The sequence below is a fragment of the Zosterops lateralis genome, assembly GCF_965231275.1.
Source record: "Zosterops lateralis genome assembly, chromosome: 2".
NCBI classification, from domain to species: domain Eukaryota; kingdom Metazoa; phylum Chordata; class Aves; order Passeriformes; family Zosteropidae; genus Zosterops; species Zosterops lateralis.
Genome location: NC_139763.1, coordinates 40,385,307 through 40,405,748, shown reverse-complemented (window position 1 = coordinate 40,405,748; position 20,442 = coordinate 40,385,307). Strand labels below are relative to the sequence as shown.

The window sequence follows — 20,442 nt, the reverse complement described above, 5'->3', positions numbered from 1 at the left end:
CATTCCTGTTTCAAACTAAGATACTCTATCTTTTAGGTATTATACCTTGTAAGGTTTTATTTTAAATTTAATTAAGGATCCTGTAGTATCAGCTTTAAATGTTGAAATAATGTGCTTTAAAATGATTAGATAAACTCTGTGGATATTGGTTTTGGGATGTTTTTAAGTTTTGGAAGTGGCAAACTACTGCTCAATAGAGAAGAGTCAGCAAATGCCTCTGTGTTTATCTTGCCCCACACATTTTACAATTGCATCAAACAAAAGATATGTAGTCAGCTTAATGTCTGAGGATGCCAGCTGTAGCCTGTAAGCTTTAAAAGATTATTAGACCTATCTAGTGATGCTCTGTGCTATTGCACTCTATAATCTTTCTTGTCAAGAACAAGAGCTTTATTGTAATAATAAATTGCAACTCTGCAAGAGCACTACTCATATTTTCCAAGTGTCTTGCTGATGCAGTGCAGTGAAAATACATAAACTATGTCTGCCTTTTAAAAATGTTACAGCCAGGTATTTGGGGAGGGGAGTGAAAAAGTCTGAGAAACTAATCAAGTTTAAATGGAAATTGTGTGGGTTTGAGATTTGTTTATTAGTTTGCTTTGCTATTTGTCTTCAGAGGAATTCTCTCTTTCCATATGTTTGATCTGCTGAAAAACAGTAGTAGCTGCATTTTATTCAAAAAAAACATCTTTAGTGTATCTTAACCATAAACACTTGCAAGTATCTGTAAAAGCTATGACACTTCTCTTGTGATGCTTTAGGGAATTTGTAAATTTGGATTTTTTATTTAATGAGATTGTTTCACTTATTACCACAGCCTTTGGGGCAAACTACTATATCCCTGTTTACGTCTGAGATCAGAGAGAGTAGATTGTTTAACTCCTCTCTGGTGCTAATATTCAAATGAGAACTCTTAAAAGAAAATTGGTTTAGAATAAATTCACCTGCAAGGATGTTTTTAGTGGAAAGGAATTTTTTCAGGGGCTGAACAAACGTTTTGGATGTTGGATTTTAATGCTTCTTAAAGCTGGTAGAGAGCACACAAATTAAAGTGAACAGTTGAAGAAGAATACATTTGACTTGGAAGGCAAAGTATGTGCTTTGAACTGAAAGGTCCTTGTCTCCATACAGAGGGCCCTCAAGAGCAGTGAAGATGCTGTGTATAAAAGATCGTATTGTATCTTTTATTACATCATATCTATGTATTTTTTAAGCTGGCTAAAGCAAAGAGCAGTAAGGCTAGAAGCCTTTCACAGTCTGTGTGAGGGCTGCTTAGTTAGTGCATGTCATTAAATATTCAGCTGCAAGGTCATAGCCCTGCCAGTCTGACTTCAGGAGGGGTGGTACCCAGGCTAGGATTTAAAATTGGGCATGTTGACATGGGATAGTGAGAATGGTGAGTGAAGTGGATTGTGGCCAATGCTGTTTAGTGTCTTCATTCATAACTTTGGCAGTAGGACATAGCATTCTCTCAACAAGCCTGTGGGTGATGTAAGACTTGGATTTGTAGTTGTTACACCTGTTAGTTCTGCAGCCATTTAGAGTGGGAGAAAAGGTCAATAGGAACCCTAGTTCAGCAAAGGCAAATGCAAAACTCCTGCATCAGAGAGGAGTAACACCATGAGCCAGTACAGGCTGTGGACTGAGCTGCTGGAAATCACTTTACAAGAAAAGCCCTGAGGGTCATGGTGGCAGCTTAAATTGAACATGAACCAGCAGAGCAGCATTGTGGCTAAGAAGCCCAACAGTATCCTGCGCTGCATTAGGAAGAGCCTCACAAGGAGGCCTGGATGGTGATCACGTCTGTTCAGTCTCAATGAGAGCAGTCCGAAGTGTTGTCTCTTGTGCTGGGCTCCTGAGTACAAAATTAACCTTGACATGTTGCAGAGAGTCCAGTGGAGATCCACCAGGGTGGTCAGGGGCTGGAACATTTGGTGTATGAGGAGAGGCTGAGAGAGCTGGGGTCGTTTAAGCTGGGGAAGAGAAGGTTTAGGGTAGATCTTAGCTCTATGTGTAAATACCTAATGTGAGGCAGCAAAAAAGCCAGAGCCAGGCCCAGTGAAAGGACAAGAGGCAATGGGCTTGAATTGAAATACAAGAAATTCCATTTAAAGAAAAAGATTTTTACTGTAAGACTGGTGGAACAGAGGAACAGTTTCAGTCCTTAGAGATATTCAAGGCTCAACTTGACACGGCCCTGAGCAAGCTAATCTGATTAGACCTTCTTAGAACAATTACACTGTACTAGTTTGTATCTAGAGGTTGCTTCAAAAATATTTTTCTATAATTCTAAATTCACTGGGGTTGTGATTTACATTTTTATTTTAAGTGTAAATCTTTTAGGAACCTAAAAGTGTATTTCAGTTAATTTCAATTGTTCATTTATTTCAACAGACATCTGCCTTGAAAATATTTTAAAGAGACTTCTTGAACTCTCCATAACATTCTACTCTCTACTCTCTGTATTTCCCTCCTTAACTGTTCTGCATGCCTGTTATCTGACTCCAGGATTGCATTCTCTCTGAGCACAAATTCTGTAAAGAATTTTCTTGAAGGAAGACTGGCTTAACATGATGATCATTAACCTTCCAGATTTGGAGACTTGTATGTGGAAGAACAATATGTCTTGATTTGAAAGACACATTCTGCAGCAGTCTGCTCATTTACAACTTTAGAATATTTGAAAGAAGATATGGCAGCAGAAAATTTTCAGTAAGTTCCAATTTTGAGGGGTTTTTAATAGAAACTTTTCTATATGGTTTAGTCTTGTACTGTTGGATGAATACTGCAGTTTTATTTGTAGCATGTTGTATAGAAATATATGTTAAAGGGTTTAAAAGATAATTTGGTTTTAATAAATTTAAATTTATATTGATAATATCTTAGAGTCAGTGGATTATTCTAATTACTGTTTGCAGCTGTATCAGTTGTAAGATATCAGATCCATCAATTTTTATTTAATTTTAATTCAAATCCATCAACTGGAAACAATCTTCTTGATTCTTCAATATCTAGACAAGTAGACTTGGAATTATGTTGTGTTAAAGATTGATTCTGTCTCAATTGAACTAGTGTAGAGGTTTTCTTATTTTTCTTATATTTAGAGGTATATTAAAACCTTATTTTGAAACTGTTGAATTGATTCAAATTAACCTTTTTCTTTCCAGTCTTTTTTACTGGGCGCTTGGATGCTCTCAGCTTTGTTTGATCTCCTCCTTGTAGAAATCACTCAGTATATATTTGGCATCACCATCAACAGCTTGCCTTCTGGTTTGTAAGTAGCTTCTAATGATTTAGTTATTTTAGATACAGTTTGAAGGGATTCTTTTCTGAAGATTTTATTTTAAAAAGCCTTTCTTCATCTAACACTTCAAATTAATCATCTTTTGAACTGAAGTGTAAATGTTCTTGGCACAATTACTGTAAATTCGAACGTTTATTTCTTAGCTATAATATAATTTATCCACATGATGATTAGTGTCCAATACGTTCGTCTCATTTCCTCTGTTAACATGATTGCAACATGGCTTGCTGCGCACAAATTATTGCTGTATTTGTTCAGTCTAAATTGTTTGGATCCATTCAGTTTGTAAAAACTAGAATCAGGTTGTGCTAATTTCTATTTTAAATCAGAAAGGCAGCAGAACTGTAGGTCATGTGCTTTATGTTCTTTTAAATGCATATGCTTTTCATATTGATATTTTGTATGTTTTTCAAAAATTGAGTGCCAGAGCTTGTTACTCCATTTCGTGGTTGCAGCTGAAGTTCTTACAGCTTTAAGCTGTTCAGTGGTTCAGTTGTGCATAACCTGTGTTTGAGATTTCTGCACTTAATGGAAAATGTGCATATTGCAGTAGAACCACAGAGCTTGCAATCCTTTGTGATTAAGCTTCTGGCAGGTGAGATCACAGAGACTTGAATTTCCATGTGTTGCACACTCTGAGGTAATAATAGAAGCTCTTGGAGTAAGATTTTTAATATTAAATACTATATTAGACTTCTTTTTTATTTCCACTTTTCCAGAGCAACTGTTGAAAGTATCTAAAGACTGAATTATAAGGGACAAAAAGCATGTGTTTGATATTATAAAGGTACATTTTTTGTAGTGTGTGAGTACTCAAAAGAAGTTGAAAGCCTGAGTAGCTGCTGCAGTTGCTCATGTTTGTTACTGAGTTTGTTGCTAGGACATAGGCTGCTAATGTGTCTGGAGAAATTCATATTTTCCTATGACTAAAAAGATACTTTGTGCAAAAGTAAGGTGTCATTAATGTGCACATCATACCCACAGGTAGGTAATAAACCATTTGACCATTGTACCCTTTGATGGTATTTTTATGACTGCAGGATCTAGTCAGTTACAAAGAAATCTACATCAAATAAGTTTTTTATTAAGTAAAATATAAATTTTACCTACATATGCCTTCTCATTATATCATAATTAATTTGATCTTGAGAGAATGAAGTTAATTTTAGAAGTGTGGGATATACAGTAGTTTCAGGAGCATTTGACTATGCAAATATAAAAAATTAATGTATGCATTGCATCATAATTCTTCAGTGTTGGTCTCCTTTATTATATTAATAGTCACTTTCACACCTGACAATATTCATTCATTTGAGGTGATAAAAGCATTGGAAAGCTTAAGACTGATGCTAGGTTTTAGTTCATTTCAGATGAAACAACAAAAGATGTTGAGCAAATAAAATAGGTACAGTTATTATTCTGCTTCTGTCATATTTACAATGCAACAAATACATCTGTTACCTTTGGTTATAGAACAGTCTGTATAGCCAAGTGCTAGAATTTGGAAAAAGAATCACTTGTTTACATTGTAAAAGTCTCCTGATGTTTTTTCTCTTTTTATATCATTTCACTGTTCATATTATTGAGTGATCTTACACTTCCAGTTCGAAAACTTTTCCTGCGCACACTTCGAAGGTAATTGCGATAAAGGATTACACTGATGACTCTTGCCTGGAATTGTTTGGAAACAATGTAGTACAGTATAACATCCAAGCATGTACTGAGATTCATGAGAAAGGTGGTAAAGGCTGCCCAGGGATTGTAAATTGTATTTTCATCTTGCAACATCAGGAAGGCAAAGCAAATGTGGAAGGGTACAAAGCAGATGAGTACCTGAGCAATCAGAGTAACTATAATTCTTATGGATCTCTCCTTGGCCTTAGGCTTCAGTTTGGAAGTCTTGCCATGAATAAAATTATAAATAATGACTAGGTAACACCCTATCATGATAAACAAGGGAACCAAAAAGAAAAAAATTAAACGACAGAAGTTCAGTGTATTTACTTCCTTTAAATGGATGATATCAAGCATTTTCATGCAGGTGGTGAAATTTGAGGCTTGGTCCGGATCAGATCGTAAAAACACCAGTGGGGATGTTGTTGAGAGGGTCATTATCCAGATTCCAGTGCAAGCCAGCACAGCTTTTTTTGTATTTTTTAGTTCTTTGACATGTTTGGGCTGGACAATAGCCATGAATCTGTCTACACTGATAAAAGCGAGCAGCCAGAGGGCAATGGCTGGATAAAACACAGTGGAGGCCCCGAGAATCCGGCAGAATGTATCTCCAAAAGGCCACGTTTCTGCCCCGTGGTAGATTATCCGAAAAGGCAAGGAAAAGATAAAAAATAGGTCAAGTAATGCCACATTCATCATGTATACAGTTATGGTTGTTCTCTTCTTGGTAGTGCAGCTGAACACCCACAGTGCAGTGGCATTCACCAACAATCCCACTATGAACACAAAGCTGTAGAAGACCAGTGATGCAATCTTGTATTCTTCTGGGTGGGGATTTTCTGGCATCATAGTTTAATTGAATTTAGGAATAGTTGTTGCATTCCATAAATACCCTAAAATTAGATAAAACATGGGAAGTTATTCTCAGTCAAATAAAATCTGTCTTTAAAAACAAACAGGAAGATTGTTTTAGGATGGTGTTTAGTGATGAAACTTTTGTTTAGCTCTGAAATGTGCTAGCTTTGTTGCTTTTCCTGAACGTAAATATATTATCATCCTCTGAGGGAAAAATATGAATAGTCAGACTTGGGAAAATAGTATTTATAAGCCTGTGCTAATAAAATATTTTAATTACTTAAGGGGCATTTTAATATAAGGAATCAAAAAGTCAAGATTGACATTTCAGGTGTGCCTCAGCAGCTGATTATTAGATTGAAGTAGTTGTACTTGAGCTACGAGAGCTACTTTCTAAAGAAACCATTTCTTAAACTGTCTCTGTTAAAAAAATTCTTGACTAAAACTAGTTATGAATAGAAACAAGTCAGCATGACATGTAGTTGCATTTGGATATACAAAGAGTATTGACTTTGCCTTTCATCTGTGTAGGACCTGCTTTATTCCCAAAGGAGCAGGTGCTTGCTCATGAAAGACACTTAAAAAACTGTTTGAGTATCTACATAGCTTTTAATACAGTGTTTAATCCCAGGGCATCAGAACCACCCACCCAACATACGAATAAAATGAATAGATTAATAGACTTCCTGTTTAAAAAAGTAAAAAGAAGAGAAGCAACACAGTCTCCAGCCAGGCCATATGGGAACAGTATTTGTTTGGAGGGAAAAGTTGCTGTCTGGTAGCCAGCTACCCCAGAGCACGGTTATGTTCCTTCATCTGGCTTCATGGCCGTAGGAGTTGGACATCTGAAATGTCACTGTGCAGGCTGAGGTAATGAGAGCTGAAGGAGAGGATCCCTGGTTTGCTCTGGAGCCCATGAGGATGGCAAACCTTACCTGGTGTTTCCGTGAGTGCTTGGTTTAACTCTCCCCCCAGCACTTTCCTGGCTCTTGCTGTGGTCACAGTTTCATGACTTTATGTGGGAGGGTTCCTCTTGTCTGGCCTTTTACCCAGTCCTGTGGCAGCTTTGTGAAGAGGAGGAGGAGAAACAAGTTAGTTGTTTGTCTGATCTTCCCACTTGTGACAAACGGCTGAGGAAGTACAGTACCATATCTGTTAGGCACCAGTACTGTACTCAAGAGCAGAGGCATGCATAGCTCCTGTGTGTTTTATTTCCAGAAGTGAAGAATGCATTAAAAGACAGGTTTATTGTTACTGACCATCTGGTTAATGCTTTCTCTGTAATGTTACCAAGTACTTTCTCAGTACTACAGGAATGCATAGGGGGTTAAACCAGCGTTTATTAATCTGGCATCCTGGTTTGACACTGGCAAATACCAGCTGCTTTTGAGAAGAGTACCCATGGAATAACTAACTTAAATATGACCTGGTAAGTCTTCATATAGGTTAGTTGCTGCCTTGAAATACGAAGTTTGGGCTTCTAATTTTCTTACAATTCTCCAGTTTACAGATAAAAATGCATATAAAAAAAGTTATGCATAGAAATATATAACCCTTAACTTCAAGGTCTTTTTTTCAGCTGTACAAAACGAAAAAGGGTGTGTTTTCTGCTCAGAGTAGGATATTACAACATACAACAGAATTTATGTTTTGTATGGAAAAAGCTGTGTATGTTATGCAAAAAAGAGATTTGGAGGCCATCTGTATGAATGCTTTTCAAATTCTTCATTAGATAAAGAACTCTAAAAGTAAGAAAAATAAAAGAATTAAAGAATACTAGCAAAACCGATTGAATGTTAGATGGCATATGCTAAAAAATGTTGTGCATGTGCTATCAGCATAGTTAAAATATTATCTGGCACATTGTTCCACTTTCGCTACTGCTGCACAAATTTGTCCAAAAGTTGCTTAATAGCCACACCTCCCCCCTGCCCGCCCCTGCACATTGTAAGTCCTTTTTTTTCTCTTTTGTTCTGTTTTTTTCTCTCTTGCTAGTGATTGAGTATGACAGTACAGAGCTACCAAGCTCAATATCCTGAGTGATTTGGCAAGTAGATTGAGTACTAACGTATAAGAAGAAATCACTTGAATATTAAGAAACATCATGGATTTTAGTTTTGGTTTTGCTCTTGTCTCCTTTGGACTTGCAGTGACTGTAATTGTTTCTTTGGGAAGAGAGGAAGTTGAATCTCATGTGATCTTCTTTCCATGCCTTGTTTGCTGGTTATTTCAAGTTTGTGACAGTTTTGAGATACATCAAAGAATGGACTTGCTATAACAAAAAGGGTTTGTTTGGTTTTTGGGGTTTTTTTGCTTGGTTGTTGGAGACACTGTTTTTAAGTGCATGCCAATTAATTTTTAAGAAACTAAAATGTAACATTTATGTAGGTAAGAAATGTTGAGATTTTTAAAAAGCGTGTCTCGTATATTTATACACAATTGGAGATATTTTATTTTTCACTGGTACTTGTCTGCATGGAGTTCAGGTTGATATCTCCCAGGTCAGCCCAAGCAGATCTTTGGGTGCCTCTGGGTGGATGGTTTTGCCCTAGTTGCCATTTTTCATAATGGGAACATTTACTTACTGCTATTGATTGAAGCACTTGCTGAAGAGCCCCTGGAGTCACTGGTTTCTGGAAGACTTGTCTGTGTTAATTCTGAATGATTCCTTTGTTACTTGTCTCGATCTTTTAATTTTTTGATGATAACTGACATTCTGAATGTCTAATGTGAATTGTGAAGGCCAGCTAGGTGCCCTGTACGAGAACAAGACGCAGCAAAATCACAATTACATCTTTTCCTCCAGATTCTTAATTTGAGTTAGGTAACATTGGTTCCATTTAAAGCACCATGTGTGTATCTCTCTTCCCAATACCCCTTTTTACTTTGTCTGTCCCTTACATTTGCTTGCATTTTCCCAAGCAGAGCATGACTTTCAGTGAATCACAGAGACACTAAGTAACACAATCTCCTGATTTTAGTTTCATGAAAACAAACATTTTTCTTTTAGTGATAAATGTACTTACCAATGCTTTTATTTATTGCATACTTTTAAAGTTTTTGTTAAAATCCTAAACAACAGTATTTATGGTACTAAGCTTTTACAAATGCAATAATTTTTCTTTAAATATTATTCATAGAATGCTGCTGATATTTTGAAAGTACATTTAAAAATGAAATATTTTTTCATTAGTTCTAGAATTAATGCCCATGTTCAGCTTCTGAACAAAGAAGTCTCTTAGCAGCATGCATGAACATCCAAGTCACTTTGTTAGCATGGCATAAGGGATTGTTACTCACCTCTTGAGCTCTATAAAATTTCTTCAGAGATGCTTCTTTCATGGCCCCCAAATCTGTAGAAGGTTTAGACTTCCTCTTCTTTGCTCAGCTTCACTCAACTAAAATAGCTTCTCTTCACAGGCAGGAAACAATGGCGTAATCTCATTAGTTTTGAGTTCTTTTATTGGTCATACTTAAAAGTTACTATTTCATATAGGTGTGGTGTCTGTGAACTGGTATTTCTATTACCTTTCAACAGTCAAACTTGTATATTTCCGGTGTGGTCAGACTGGGATGTTGTACTATGTATCTTTTCAACTTTTAAATGTTTGTGGGATAATGAAAGCATATTTTATGTTCAAGTTTCCATAAAAAGGTATCTGCAAGAATACACATCTTGGTTATGCATAAGTTTCTAATAAGCACAGTGTAAATGTATTTTCAGTAGAGCATAGTCTGGTGGAGTTTTTGTGGAAATCCCCATTTTATTTATATTGCCTTGGATAGTAGTCATTCTGAAAGTGACAGAAAGTCATTGCATTTGAAATGAGAAGTTTGATTCACTTGAATACACAACTTTGTTTATGCCTGTACTTACAACATTTTACTAACACAGCAGCAGTATTTCTATATTCTATTTGCTGTCTAAATTAATAACATGCTTATTTGAGAGCTTTGCTGAAAAATGCTGTATGAAAAGAGGTTTTAGCCTGTATAAATATAGAGTAGAATCTCTCAGCTGTGTCACTGCAACAGACATCTTAGGTGGGATGGGTGTATTCATGAAGGATTGTAGGTAAAGACGACTAACTTCCTATGTTTCCTCTTTGTCAGCTTGAAAAAAGATCCACCCTTTAGAAAAGCCATTCAGGGAAGGAGCTCATTCCGTGTTCTCTGTAGATTGCTTGTTGCTTCAGTTCTCTGACTGACAGCTCTGGGAGGTGGTTGCGGAGAGCTCTGTGTTGAGTAAGGGAGCAATAATGTTTTGGTCTTCACCTGACATGTCATCAAGAATTTGCCAGGATTTTCACTTGGTGCCAGAAGCAACAAAGTCCTGCAGTTCAGAAATAGCCAGAATCAGGTTTGTTTGTGAGAACATCTTTCTTCACTGACTGTAAAACTAATGTAGGTAGGTGGTTCTCACTTAGTGCTCAAGATAACTTCTGGGAAAAGGAGCTCCTCTCTACTGGAGTCATGTAATTTATCTCAGTGAAATGGGTTTGTCTTAGCATGTAGGTGTCTGCATAGGTCAATGTGATGTTAAAGTAATTAGAGGAAGAGACCTGGATATGATTTTTGGTGTGTAGATTACCTTTAAATATTTAGCTTTTTTCCTGTTTAGGTGATCATTCCAAAGGCCTTTTAAATGCAGTGAGCTGCAAATCCTACCCAGATCACCCTAGAGAAATGTAAATCTATTTAAAAGTGCTTAATATTTTAGGACTAAGGAGTATCTTAAAAGGACTAACCGGTGCTGAAAACTTTTCAGTGGCTCTGTCATTAGTAAAGCAACTCCAGAGCATGCTTCAGCAGAACAAAGCACTGTTTTCAACTGTTCGGTGAAACCTCAGTGAAAGTCAGTGCTGTATGTACATCTTCTGGAAGAGAAGAACTGGGCTTTTGAACTCTCCTAGGCAAGAGCACATTATTCTGGGAAGAAATACAGAAGTGTGGAGGCACCTTCCAAGCTGAACTGCACTATGAATATGCCAAAACAGGCAAGTGGACAGCCAGTGCCTCCCGTAGCAAAAGAGGAAGTACAAAAGTGATTCTGGATTCAATGGAAAGCAGGCAGATGTTGAGTTTGGGATCAGAGAACCTATATGCTGTGAGTTGTCTCTTAGCTTCTTGTCTTCTTGGGGGAGGGTGAGAAGTGTGACTTCTTGTAGCCGGAGAGTGGCTGATGTTTTGACCCTGCAAGGCGGATCATGCCTTGTGAGGGCAGCTGGAATCAAATCCCACAGTTTACATGGGTGACTAACAGCAGCCCAGTTGAGTTTGCTGGTAGGTGAGCCATCCGTCTGGTTTGCTGCAGCGTGTCAAGTCTGTGTTCTGCTTTCACTCAGGCTTTTCACAGCCTTTCTGGTGGAGAAGAGGCAGCCAAACCTCACTGCTGCTTGTAGGCTGGCAGGCCTTCCCCTCAGGCATGGAGGGAAGCTCTGTTTGGCAGCAGTAGGGTGAAAAGAGGTGTTTGCAGTACCAGCAGTTGCATACTCTCTTGTCTAGGTGCTAAGCTGGCTGCAGCTGCAGGGTGATAAGCATTTGGAAGTGAACACTAAGTCAAAAGATGCACTTGCCTGTGGTTTGTGAGAGGCAATGGGCTGCTCTGCAGTGCCACATTCCCCTGCTACTTTGGTTTCTGCTGTAGGAAGCACCTGGCTCTATTTTTATTTCCTTTGTTGTTTTATCAGCTAGAAATGAGTGCCTTGCATTGGTTTCCCTCAGATGGGTGAGTACTTACTCTGCTCCAGCTTCTACTGAATTGAATGCTCAGGTCCATCTGGAGTCTTCTTTTGCTATTCTGAAGTTCAAGCAGTAGACAAGGTAATTTTAGTTGCATTATGTTGTGCCAAAGCTAGTTTTAAGTAGTTAAAAGCTAAGCCAACGTACTTCCTGTGAGTGCATGTGGTCTGTTATGGTGCTTTCACTAACTGGCAGTAAGCCTCAGAAGAGATAAGTTTGATCACTTATAACAACCTCGAAGTGCAACACTGAAGAGATTGCCTTCATGGTGTTGCTTTTGCAGAATTAATGTACTGCTGGGTCTTTCAGTTGTTTAGTCATGGTACAGAAAAGTCTGTTTTTCCTGGTCACTTACTATGTAATGTAAGCTTTGTCCAGCTGATACAGAGAAGTTCTGCACACAGTGGAGCAGAAGGATTACCCTCTGCCTCAGTTTGGTAGGGAGCTGGCATGAGCCTATGTTCTTCTTCTCTTTTCAAACGTTAGAGCTTTTGGATCAATTGAAAAGAAAGAACTGAAGCTTCTTGCATGGTCCACTGCACCAGTGATGCAGGAAGCAACTCTCCCATGTCAATTTGTTAACTTATAGGCTTGTTGCTGTGGGTGAGTTCGCATGCAGTTTTGGGTTACTGTTCTCAACCTTTTTGAAAACTGGCTTCAGTTTTAATTCCCATACTGTGTTCACCATAGCAAATACTTAAGAATAAACTACTGGTTATAAGTTGTCATGGCGCTGAATGCATAAAGTTACTGCCTCTTGTTTCCAGTTTTGCCACATGTGTTACTCAGAAGCTGCGTCATGGCACAGCTGTCTGTCCCTGCCCACTCGTCTCTCTGAGGGGGTAAAAATGGAGTGTGCAGCAGAGCTAAAGGAGTGGAAAAAGAAGCAGCTTAAGAGAACTGCCTAGTTAGCTGTACCTGGCATATCTTATTTACTGTCATATTTTGCTTTCTCTTCCTTGTTTTACTAGTACATATTATGATTTGAGGAAGGAGCTCTTTTTTTTCCCTTAAAAAAAAGCCAAAAGAACAACATTCCATGTTTCTCCTGGGTTCATTTGGGTTTTTTTCCTACCCCTCCTCCCTTCCCCCCACTCCTCTGCACCATCTTTCCTACAGCCAGGACACACCCTGTGTCACTAAATAGCCTAAAAATATATGGTGCATCTGGCCAGTAGTTCATCTGTTTATCACTGTCAGTCAGCCTTTGAAAGAAACAATACTTCAAAAATTAATTAAAATTAAAGTTGCACCTCTTAGATGTCTATGACAGTGGAGTAGTGGGCTAGAGACAGTGGTCTTTTACACACCTGCAATCTCAGAGTGTCCATAGTCTAATATTAGCTCATGGCAAATACCAGTGCAGCTCCATGCTTGTTGATGAACCCACCTTGCCTTTGGCCAATTTCTTAAACTATTGCGTCTGCTCTGCCTTCCTGTGTTCTATTTTGTTGGGAAGCAGCTTTTTAAATTCAAAAAGTACACTTTTTTCATGACAGATATTTCATCGTTTTTTAAAACCTACATGAATAGTCAACTTTCTTATTTTCTTTTTGTAAATCTACATTGTCAGGAACTAGTTAGTTGTTCCAGTTTGGAAGTGTCTAGGAGAGATTTTTTCCAATACTTTCCTTACTAAGTATGTGGTATTTGATGTTTTTACTATTAAACTGCTCTTAAAGGTCTCAGGTGCATAAGAAGTGTTGTTCTGAAACTTGATATGCCTCCCAGGAATAGAGTTAGTGTTTCAAAAGAAATATCTTTATTTGGAGCTGCATGTAATCAGATTCCTTTGATGAAGTCAAGTGCAGGAGTAGGGAGAGTTGTTCTGACTCCTCCAGAGTTCAAGGGTTTGGACAAGCTCTGTCAGTAACTAGCCCAAGTATATGTTATCAGAAATTAAACAATTAAAAATTGCTCCATAGGCTTTAGCAGGCCAGTGAAGGGTTTAATCAGAAGTACCTGAAGTGAGAGTGGGTTGTGTGAATTAGAATAAGCACTTCAAAATACAAGGGTACCTTACAGTGCATTGCCCAGCCCTGGCAGGTAACTTGCTTTGTGGAAGTGACAGTCTTCTAATGCTGTTCTGCCTGTGCCACCTGTCGCTGGCACAGATGGATAAGCAGCAGTTTGTTGGGGTTGTGAAGCTTGGTGTGCTGTGGTGGAGTTGAGGTGACGTGAGAGGGAGCATCAGGATAAGGGGCTGGCATAATCCAGACTGGGACAAAGCAGCCCAGTGCCTGTGGCACAGCAGTAAACCTGGTTGGTAGGGAGCTCTGCTGGACACGTTTTCTTTGTGTGTAGGCTCAGCATTGTCCTTGGAGGGAAATGAAAGAGCAGCTGAGTGTAAGTGTGCTCAGTGTACCAGAGTGCCAGGACAAGGCCAGCTTGTGCTCTGAGCTGGCTCTGGTGGACAGCAGAGCTGCCTGCAGCCAGGTGATTTCAGAGCCACTGTCTCTTCAGGTATGGAGCTGGGTCCAGTCAGAGGACTCTGTATTTCCCAACCAACTGTTCAACTACAAAAACTCTATCTATTTTACACACACATGCATATGCACATTAAAGGGGAGGAGATGAGAATCCTGAGCTTTTATCATGACAAGAGGCCTAGGAGAGTAAGTTAGTGCATAAATCTGAAGTTCAATTATTTAGACAGTTTAAAGCAGCTTTCCTTATGTAGACATTGTGTTGGTAAAGGCAGCTTTAAGATAGGATGGAGCAATGAAACTGAACTGGGACTTTTGTATTCCTTATTCTCTGCCACTTTCATCCTTTGCCTTCAAATCATACTGCCTGTCAGTGCTTTTTTTATTTTAGTCTTAGAACATCTGGGACATTGCCTTCATTTGCTTGTATCTGAGCCATGTGCTGTATGATGATCAGGGCCACCAAATTCCTATCACTTACCCAAACAGCAGAAATGAGAGGGAATGCAATGCTTGTTTTGAACAAGAAGCAGTGAGAGAAGAAACTGCAGTAAAGGTGGCAGGATGTTGGACATCTCTGTATTCCTTCTTTCAAATTTGGCAGGATATGGAGGTAACCATAAGAACTGTACCAGCAGCCCACGGTTCACAGCACTCATTACTGTCAAGATGATGTAGTTTATTTCCAAGGCAATGGGGCCTAATCTGTCACAGTTATTGAGCAGATTGACACAGTGTCTTGTAGTAGAGATCCTGGATCTGGCTTCTCTTTACTGCCTGACAGTTCCTGGCCCAGTGCTTATACTGCCTGGTGCTAAGATCTCTGCCTCTGGAAAATGAGGTTTAGCCTCAAATAACAAACACTTTGGTGAAATGGTTTTGACCTCTGCTGTGGTGAGGGCTAATTACTGCATCAATGCTGCCATCTGCAGATCTTTAGCAAGCATGGCAACTCATCTTTGGAACAGCAGAAATGGCTGATAGTTCATTCCTTTATATACCTCCACTACTTAGCCAATTTTTCAGGAAAACTAATTGTAAAGAGTGAAAGTCACTTTGTCACTCCTATGGGAGGGACATACCCAGTGACATGGAAGCTGTGATTGTTCCCATAGTTGTGGAACTGCAAATTCTGTTATTGCTCAAATAGTTACATTTCATACAGGTCTCCCCTTTGTATTTCTGTTTGTACGTAAAGATAGAATTCTGAGAGTGAGTTGTAAGCAAGACTTTCTTACCGTGCATAATCTGAATTTACCCTGAAAAAGTGAAGAATCAGAAGACACCTAGTGGAGGAAGAGAAGAAGGACTGGAAACAAAATTTACCATTATTCTTTTGACTTTGTTATATAGCACTAAAGGGATAAAAACTAATAATAGAAATTAAGCAACTCTGTGTTTTTTAAGCTATCCTCTTCCTGATTTTGTTGTTTTATATGTCTGATATGTCTTTATCAAAATAAGACACAATAGTAACAAGTTTCTTTGCACAGCATTCCATTTTTCAGGAGTGTTCTGAAAGTTTTATGATGAAATTATTTCATGAGAATAAACAATGCCTTCTTTCCTATGTAGGGGCCTCCTTTTTAGCTGAGCAGTTGACCCTTGAAGGTTATTTTCAGTCCACGTGGGCACGATCAAGTTTTCTTTCTGTCTTTACTGGCAGCTTGGGGGTTTTTCCCCCCCTCTTCTCTTCCTCTTTCCGGAGTTAGGAACACCTTGTTCCTCACGTTCAACCATAGTAAAGAAAGACAGGGATGTGGAAGTCCCTTTGGATTTTAAAAGGAAATCCTGCATCTAATTGTAGATGTCTGTGCCAGACAATTCTGTACAAGTTATCATTTCAGCTATTGTTTGCAAATTGGCTCACTACAGTGCCCTCTGTCATTTGATCTGAAGGGAAACAAGCTTAAAGGAGTCATTGCATCTTACAGTTGTCTCATATCTGTAGAAGTTCAGCTACGAGCATAGATGGCTACATTTTTGTTTTAAGGATCTGGTACCCTTTCATATAAATGGTATCTTCCTCCATCACAGAATGAACTGCTTCCACTCCAGTGATATTCTATGTATCTCTTCCTTCCCCTTGTATTTGTAAGGCAGTCAATTATTTGATTTCAGTGGAGGAAGAAGGAAGAAAAATGAATGAATAATTCTTCAGAGCAGTTGGAGACATTGTTAGTGTGAGGAGATACTCTGCCTGTTGTAGCCTTTTCCAAAACAGTTGTGGTATGATTGCTCTCCTAGGATAGATGAGGAGGGTAATGAAGTAACTTCACAAAGGAGGTCTTGCAGTGACTGATGCTTTAAAGAAACCCCTCTTGATTTACCAAAGTACTGAAAAGGAATTGATTCAGTAAGTTCAGTGGTGTCTGAGAAGGTACAATTGTATGAGACTTTAAAAAAACAAATGTGCATGAAACAGAAGACGGTTTGTACAGTTAGTAGAAAAAGTACTGCAGTTGTTTTGCTAAAGAATTTAGAAATAAAAATGTCTTTTTCAGAGTTAAACTTTCTGTATAAGTAACAAGATCTTTTAAATTTTCCTTTTTGCTTCTATTTTATGCTTACTGAATATTCTCCTTTTGTTTTGTCATCACTATACTTCAAATACCTTGGTCTGCAGTTGAGAAAAAGGGTTATATGGTGGTCTTAAATGGGGAAGTTTGTTTTGCAAAGAAATAACTTCTCTGCTACAGCTTTTCTAATTTGTTTCTGTTTTATCATGAACAAGCTAAAGAATTTCCTGCCAGCAATTTGTGCCTTACAATACTTACTCATTGGAAAAGTCGAACTATAGCCCTGAATCACAAGGAGGTGTGAATGGTCTCTTGACCAAAAAGCCCTAAAATGGTGGGAAGCATTTTAATGTTCAAGTATTGCGAAGTAAGCCAAACTGTGTGAATAAGCTAAATATTAAAATCTCCCTTTACTAGTCTTCAGACTTTGAAGATATGATATGATATCTCTTACAATATCCTTATCATAATGTAGTTAGAAGAAATTTGATTTTTTTTACCAAGAATCCAAAAGTAGTTAAAAAATGGTTCGGCCAAAAAATAGCACAACATTTACCAATAATATTTACTGTAGAAGAGGACTGAGGAGTATCCAATAACTCAACTGTTCTACAGAATTACACTCAAAATCTTGAACAGGGGATATATTAGTCACATTCTGTATTTAGCTTCAACTTATTGTCTCTACTATGAAAATAGGTCATAACAAATGAGGCAAAAATAGCTTGTGTGCTTTGCCACGTAAGCCAACATTAATTGCCATCTTTTGGCTCCACTCTGCCCAAGTATTATGCTAAATAAAGATCCTGATAAGATCATTTAATGCTTGAATCAGATGGGAGCTGAGAGTGAAGACCCTCTTCATCCCATCACATCCCGAGGTGTGGACTGAGTGATCTGGGCCATTTGTGGATCAGTAGGGTGGAGAGAAGCAGGGCTTCTGTGCTGAAATGTTGGAGTGCAGTGGAGGATCAGGTATCAGGAGATGGTAGGAAAGGCCACAGCTCTCATTCATGTGTGGTGCCCACCTCTCCTTCCCCAGCACAGGCACTTGTCATGTAGCCGGAATTTTCCATGCAAAGGGTTCTGCGAGACTGATGCTACCCAGGTCTTTCTCTGCACTTCCTTTACTCCAGAAATATTAAACAGGTGAAGTTATGGGAGCCATTAAGTTCAGGTAGCATCTGCATGTTTTGAAAATATTTCTCAGGTGAAGTAAGAACAGCTATGAAACTAATGATGTTGAAAAGCAAGTAAATGAAATCATAACTCTTGAAATTCAGGTGTGTAATGTGCCAGGTCATGGATCACTACTTATCAAATGTGTTTCCTCTAAGGAAAGAAGGTTGCAGAATAAAAACATATGTATTAGATTCAGAGTTAAAAGCTAATCTCCATTACAAGTTGTATCATTCCCAGTATAAGGTTCCAATTTTGAAGTTATATGTGTCTGAAGGGCCTCTTGAAGTAGGTGCTTATCTTAAATGAAGTTGCCCGCTCTTCTTGATTCAGTAGAGTGCCTCACAAATGGGCACTCTTTTTTTTTACCCATGTGAGTGTCAAGATCCTTAAGAACTGCTAGACAGCTCTCCTTAGATTCAGAAAAATTATAAAATTTTTCTGAATAAAATTTACAGGGCTGTCCCCTGTAGAAGCATGAGTTTGCTTCCAGGCTATCCCTGTCCAGGCCTGGAGGGCAGGCACTTCAGTCAGGCTGGGGTGTGTGGCCTCACGTCCCTCTGTATGTGAGTACCTTCAGTGAGCCCCTTGGCAGCATGTCCACACGTGATGCTTTGCTCATTGTTTGCCTTGCACACGGGCATAGTTGGAGAGAGAGAGTGTGCAGTCATGGTAAAACCAGTGCCCATGGGATTATGGCCTATTGCCATTGTTACCAGGTGTGTAGTCACAGATTTCTATGGCCTAAATCAGGAACCTCCTCTGACGTCTTTTCAAGGAACAGAGACCTTGTGTCTTTGGTTTCCCTATCTGTGTATCAGCTAGGCAGCAGCTTGGGGCTGCATGGTCCCTTTGTCCATCCAGGCTCAGCTTACTCAAAGCTGACAGGACCATGGTGTATTACACAGGTGTGAAGGGTGACACATCACCCTCCTGCTTTGGTTAGGGATATTGATCATTTATGTATTGACAAATTATTGAGTGGGATTTTGAGTGCTTAAATTGGGTGTGTCACGAGCAGGTAATCTGAGACAGTTTCTCAGAGCTGTTTTAAAAATGTTTTCCTCTGTTCTGGAACCAGTCAGACATGTGGACACCTTTTCCACTTTTCTGACAATACAGAGAGATTGGTCAGGATGTAGATGAGTTAGTTGTGATGACAGCATTCCATCTGAGAGGGAGCTTTTGTTCAGGACTATCTCAGCTAACAATGCAGTCACACCACATCTACTTCTTTGCTTTTTGTCATTTTTTTCTGTCCTGGAGATTGCTTTTAGGCTTGACAAAGCATGTCCACTACGTTCTTAAGTGAGAAAGAGTCAAGAAGAAGCACTTACTCCCTTGCAGTTTGTAAATGAGCTGATTTCCCATTGGTATGAGACAAAATACGTTTCTCAATTTTAAAACTTTTGCTCAGTTTCTTTACCTTTTTATTTCTGTGTCTTGTACACTTAAGAAAATAAAATCAGTTCCATAAAGGGATACTCAGCAGTAATCTCTGTGCCTTTCTGTGGAGAACTTTTCTATTTCTTGTCACCAGGAGTTTTAGCAAGGGCTTGATGAGAGGCAGTTTTGTTTGTTTTGCCTTCACTTAATGATCCTTTTTCTTAGTGAGATGTCCGTTTGATGCAGTCTTTCCTCACACTACAGCTCTTTGAGCCTGTGCTCACTGGCTTTTTTCACCACTTGAAAGTGTTTTGGTCACTGTGTGCTCTGCCACAAGTTTGAAAGATGGTTGAAGCCTGTGTGGCTGAAACAGTAGAACATCCTGTGCTTTTCCTCTTTTCTTTTTTAAGGTTCTTCTCGGAATTTATACCACATTCCTGTATCACTTGTCAGAAAGTCAACCTGCTGGTGTTTCATTTAAACCATTCTTTTTTTAGAACTGGGGCATATCTTTACCTCCTGGACTTTTTTCCTTTTATATTTCTAAACATTGTTCAGGAGTGTTTCTTACTTCTTCAGTGCAATAACTGTCTCCATACAGACTGTTGTGGTAAACAGGAGACTGTGAGGTGACCAGGGAGCTCAAGGCAAACACAAGGCTGGGGCCCCACAGTGGAATCACTACGTTCCTTCTTCAAGTAACTTTTTTTGGGCTGTGGTTAAAAGAAGTGAGTGTTTGCAATAATCCCAGTGAATGTTCCTGCAAATATTCATTCAAAGGAGAAAAAGGACTTTTTGCTTATAATTGGAGACAGGGACATACTATCTGTATGCATATCTCTATCTTCATACCTACTTCTGACCTTCTGTATGTCAGAAATTTGAGATAAGCAAATGGAAAAGAAAACTCCTTCCACACTATGTTCAGCCTACAAGCGGAGTAGACAGAAGTCCACCTTTCTGGCATTAAGCTGAAATGTCTTTGTCCTTAAGTGCTTAAGTAATGCATTTCCAGAGTGTGACTGATTTATCCCATCCAAAGAAAAAAAATCTTGTGCCAAATATGTATAACAGGGGCTCATTTAAAGCAATTTCTGCTTAATATAGGAGTGATTGTGAAAAGAGCTGAAAAAGTAAGGGGACAGGATCAGAAAATGAGACCAAACATATTTAGACTCTTGAGGGAAACAGGAAGATCTTAACATGTGGGGCAGAAGAGACAGAGCAATGGTAGACAAAAAATACCCACATCAAATGCAAAGTGACACTTGGTCAGTGTAAGAGAGTCTGAGGCACCTGAACTGAGAGCTCTGACTCACATTCAACAGATGGAACAAGTGGTACTCGTTCAAGCCAT

General features: G+C 38.8%; 2 protein-coding genes across 3 annotated transcripts in view; one reads left to right on the top strand and one right to left on the bottom strand.

Moving 5' to 3' along the window:
- Positions 1-20,442, top strand: part of UBAC2 (UBA domain containing 2) — an 87,665-nt gene that overhangs the window by 9,982 nt on the left and 57,241 nt on the right. The window contains exons 3-4 of the mRNA XM_083854308.1: positions 2,593-2,712; positions 3,168-3,274. Coding sequence (XP_083710434.1) covers positions 2,593-2,712; positions 3,168-3,274 — 227 coding nt within the window. The remainder of the gene's footprint in view (positions 1-2,592; positions 2,713-3,167; positions 3,275-20,442) is intronic.
- On the bottom strand, positions 4,427-9,299 carry GPR18 (G protein-coupled receptor 18). 2 transcript variants are annotated; one of them, XM_083855496.1, is made up of 4 exons: positions 9,134-9,271; positions 8,419-8,589; positions 6,769-6,897; positions 4,427-5,871 (listed from the first exon to the last, which is right to left on the bottom strand). In XM_083855496.1, exon 4 carries the CDS (start codon positions 5,825-5,827, stop codon positions 4,862-4,864), a length of 966 nt encoding a protein of 321 aa, XP_083711622.1. In that variant the 5' UTR covers positions 5,828-5,871; positions 6,769-6,897; positions 8,419-8,589; positions 9,134-9,271; the 3' UTR covers positions 4,427-4,861. The 2 variants fall into 2 exon arrangements, with proteins under 2 accessions (XP_083711622.1, XP_083711623.1); XM_083855497.1 differs by lacking the exon at positions 8,419-8,589 and having other exon boundaries at positions 9,134-9,299.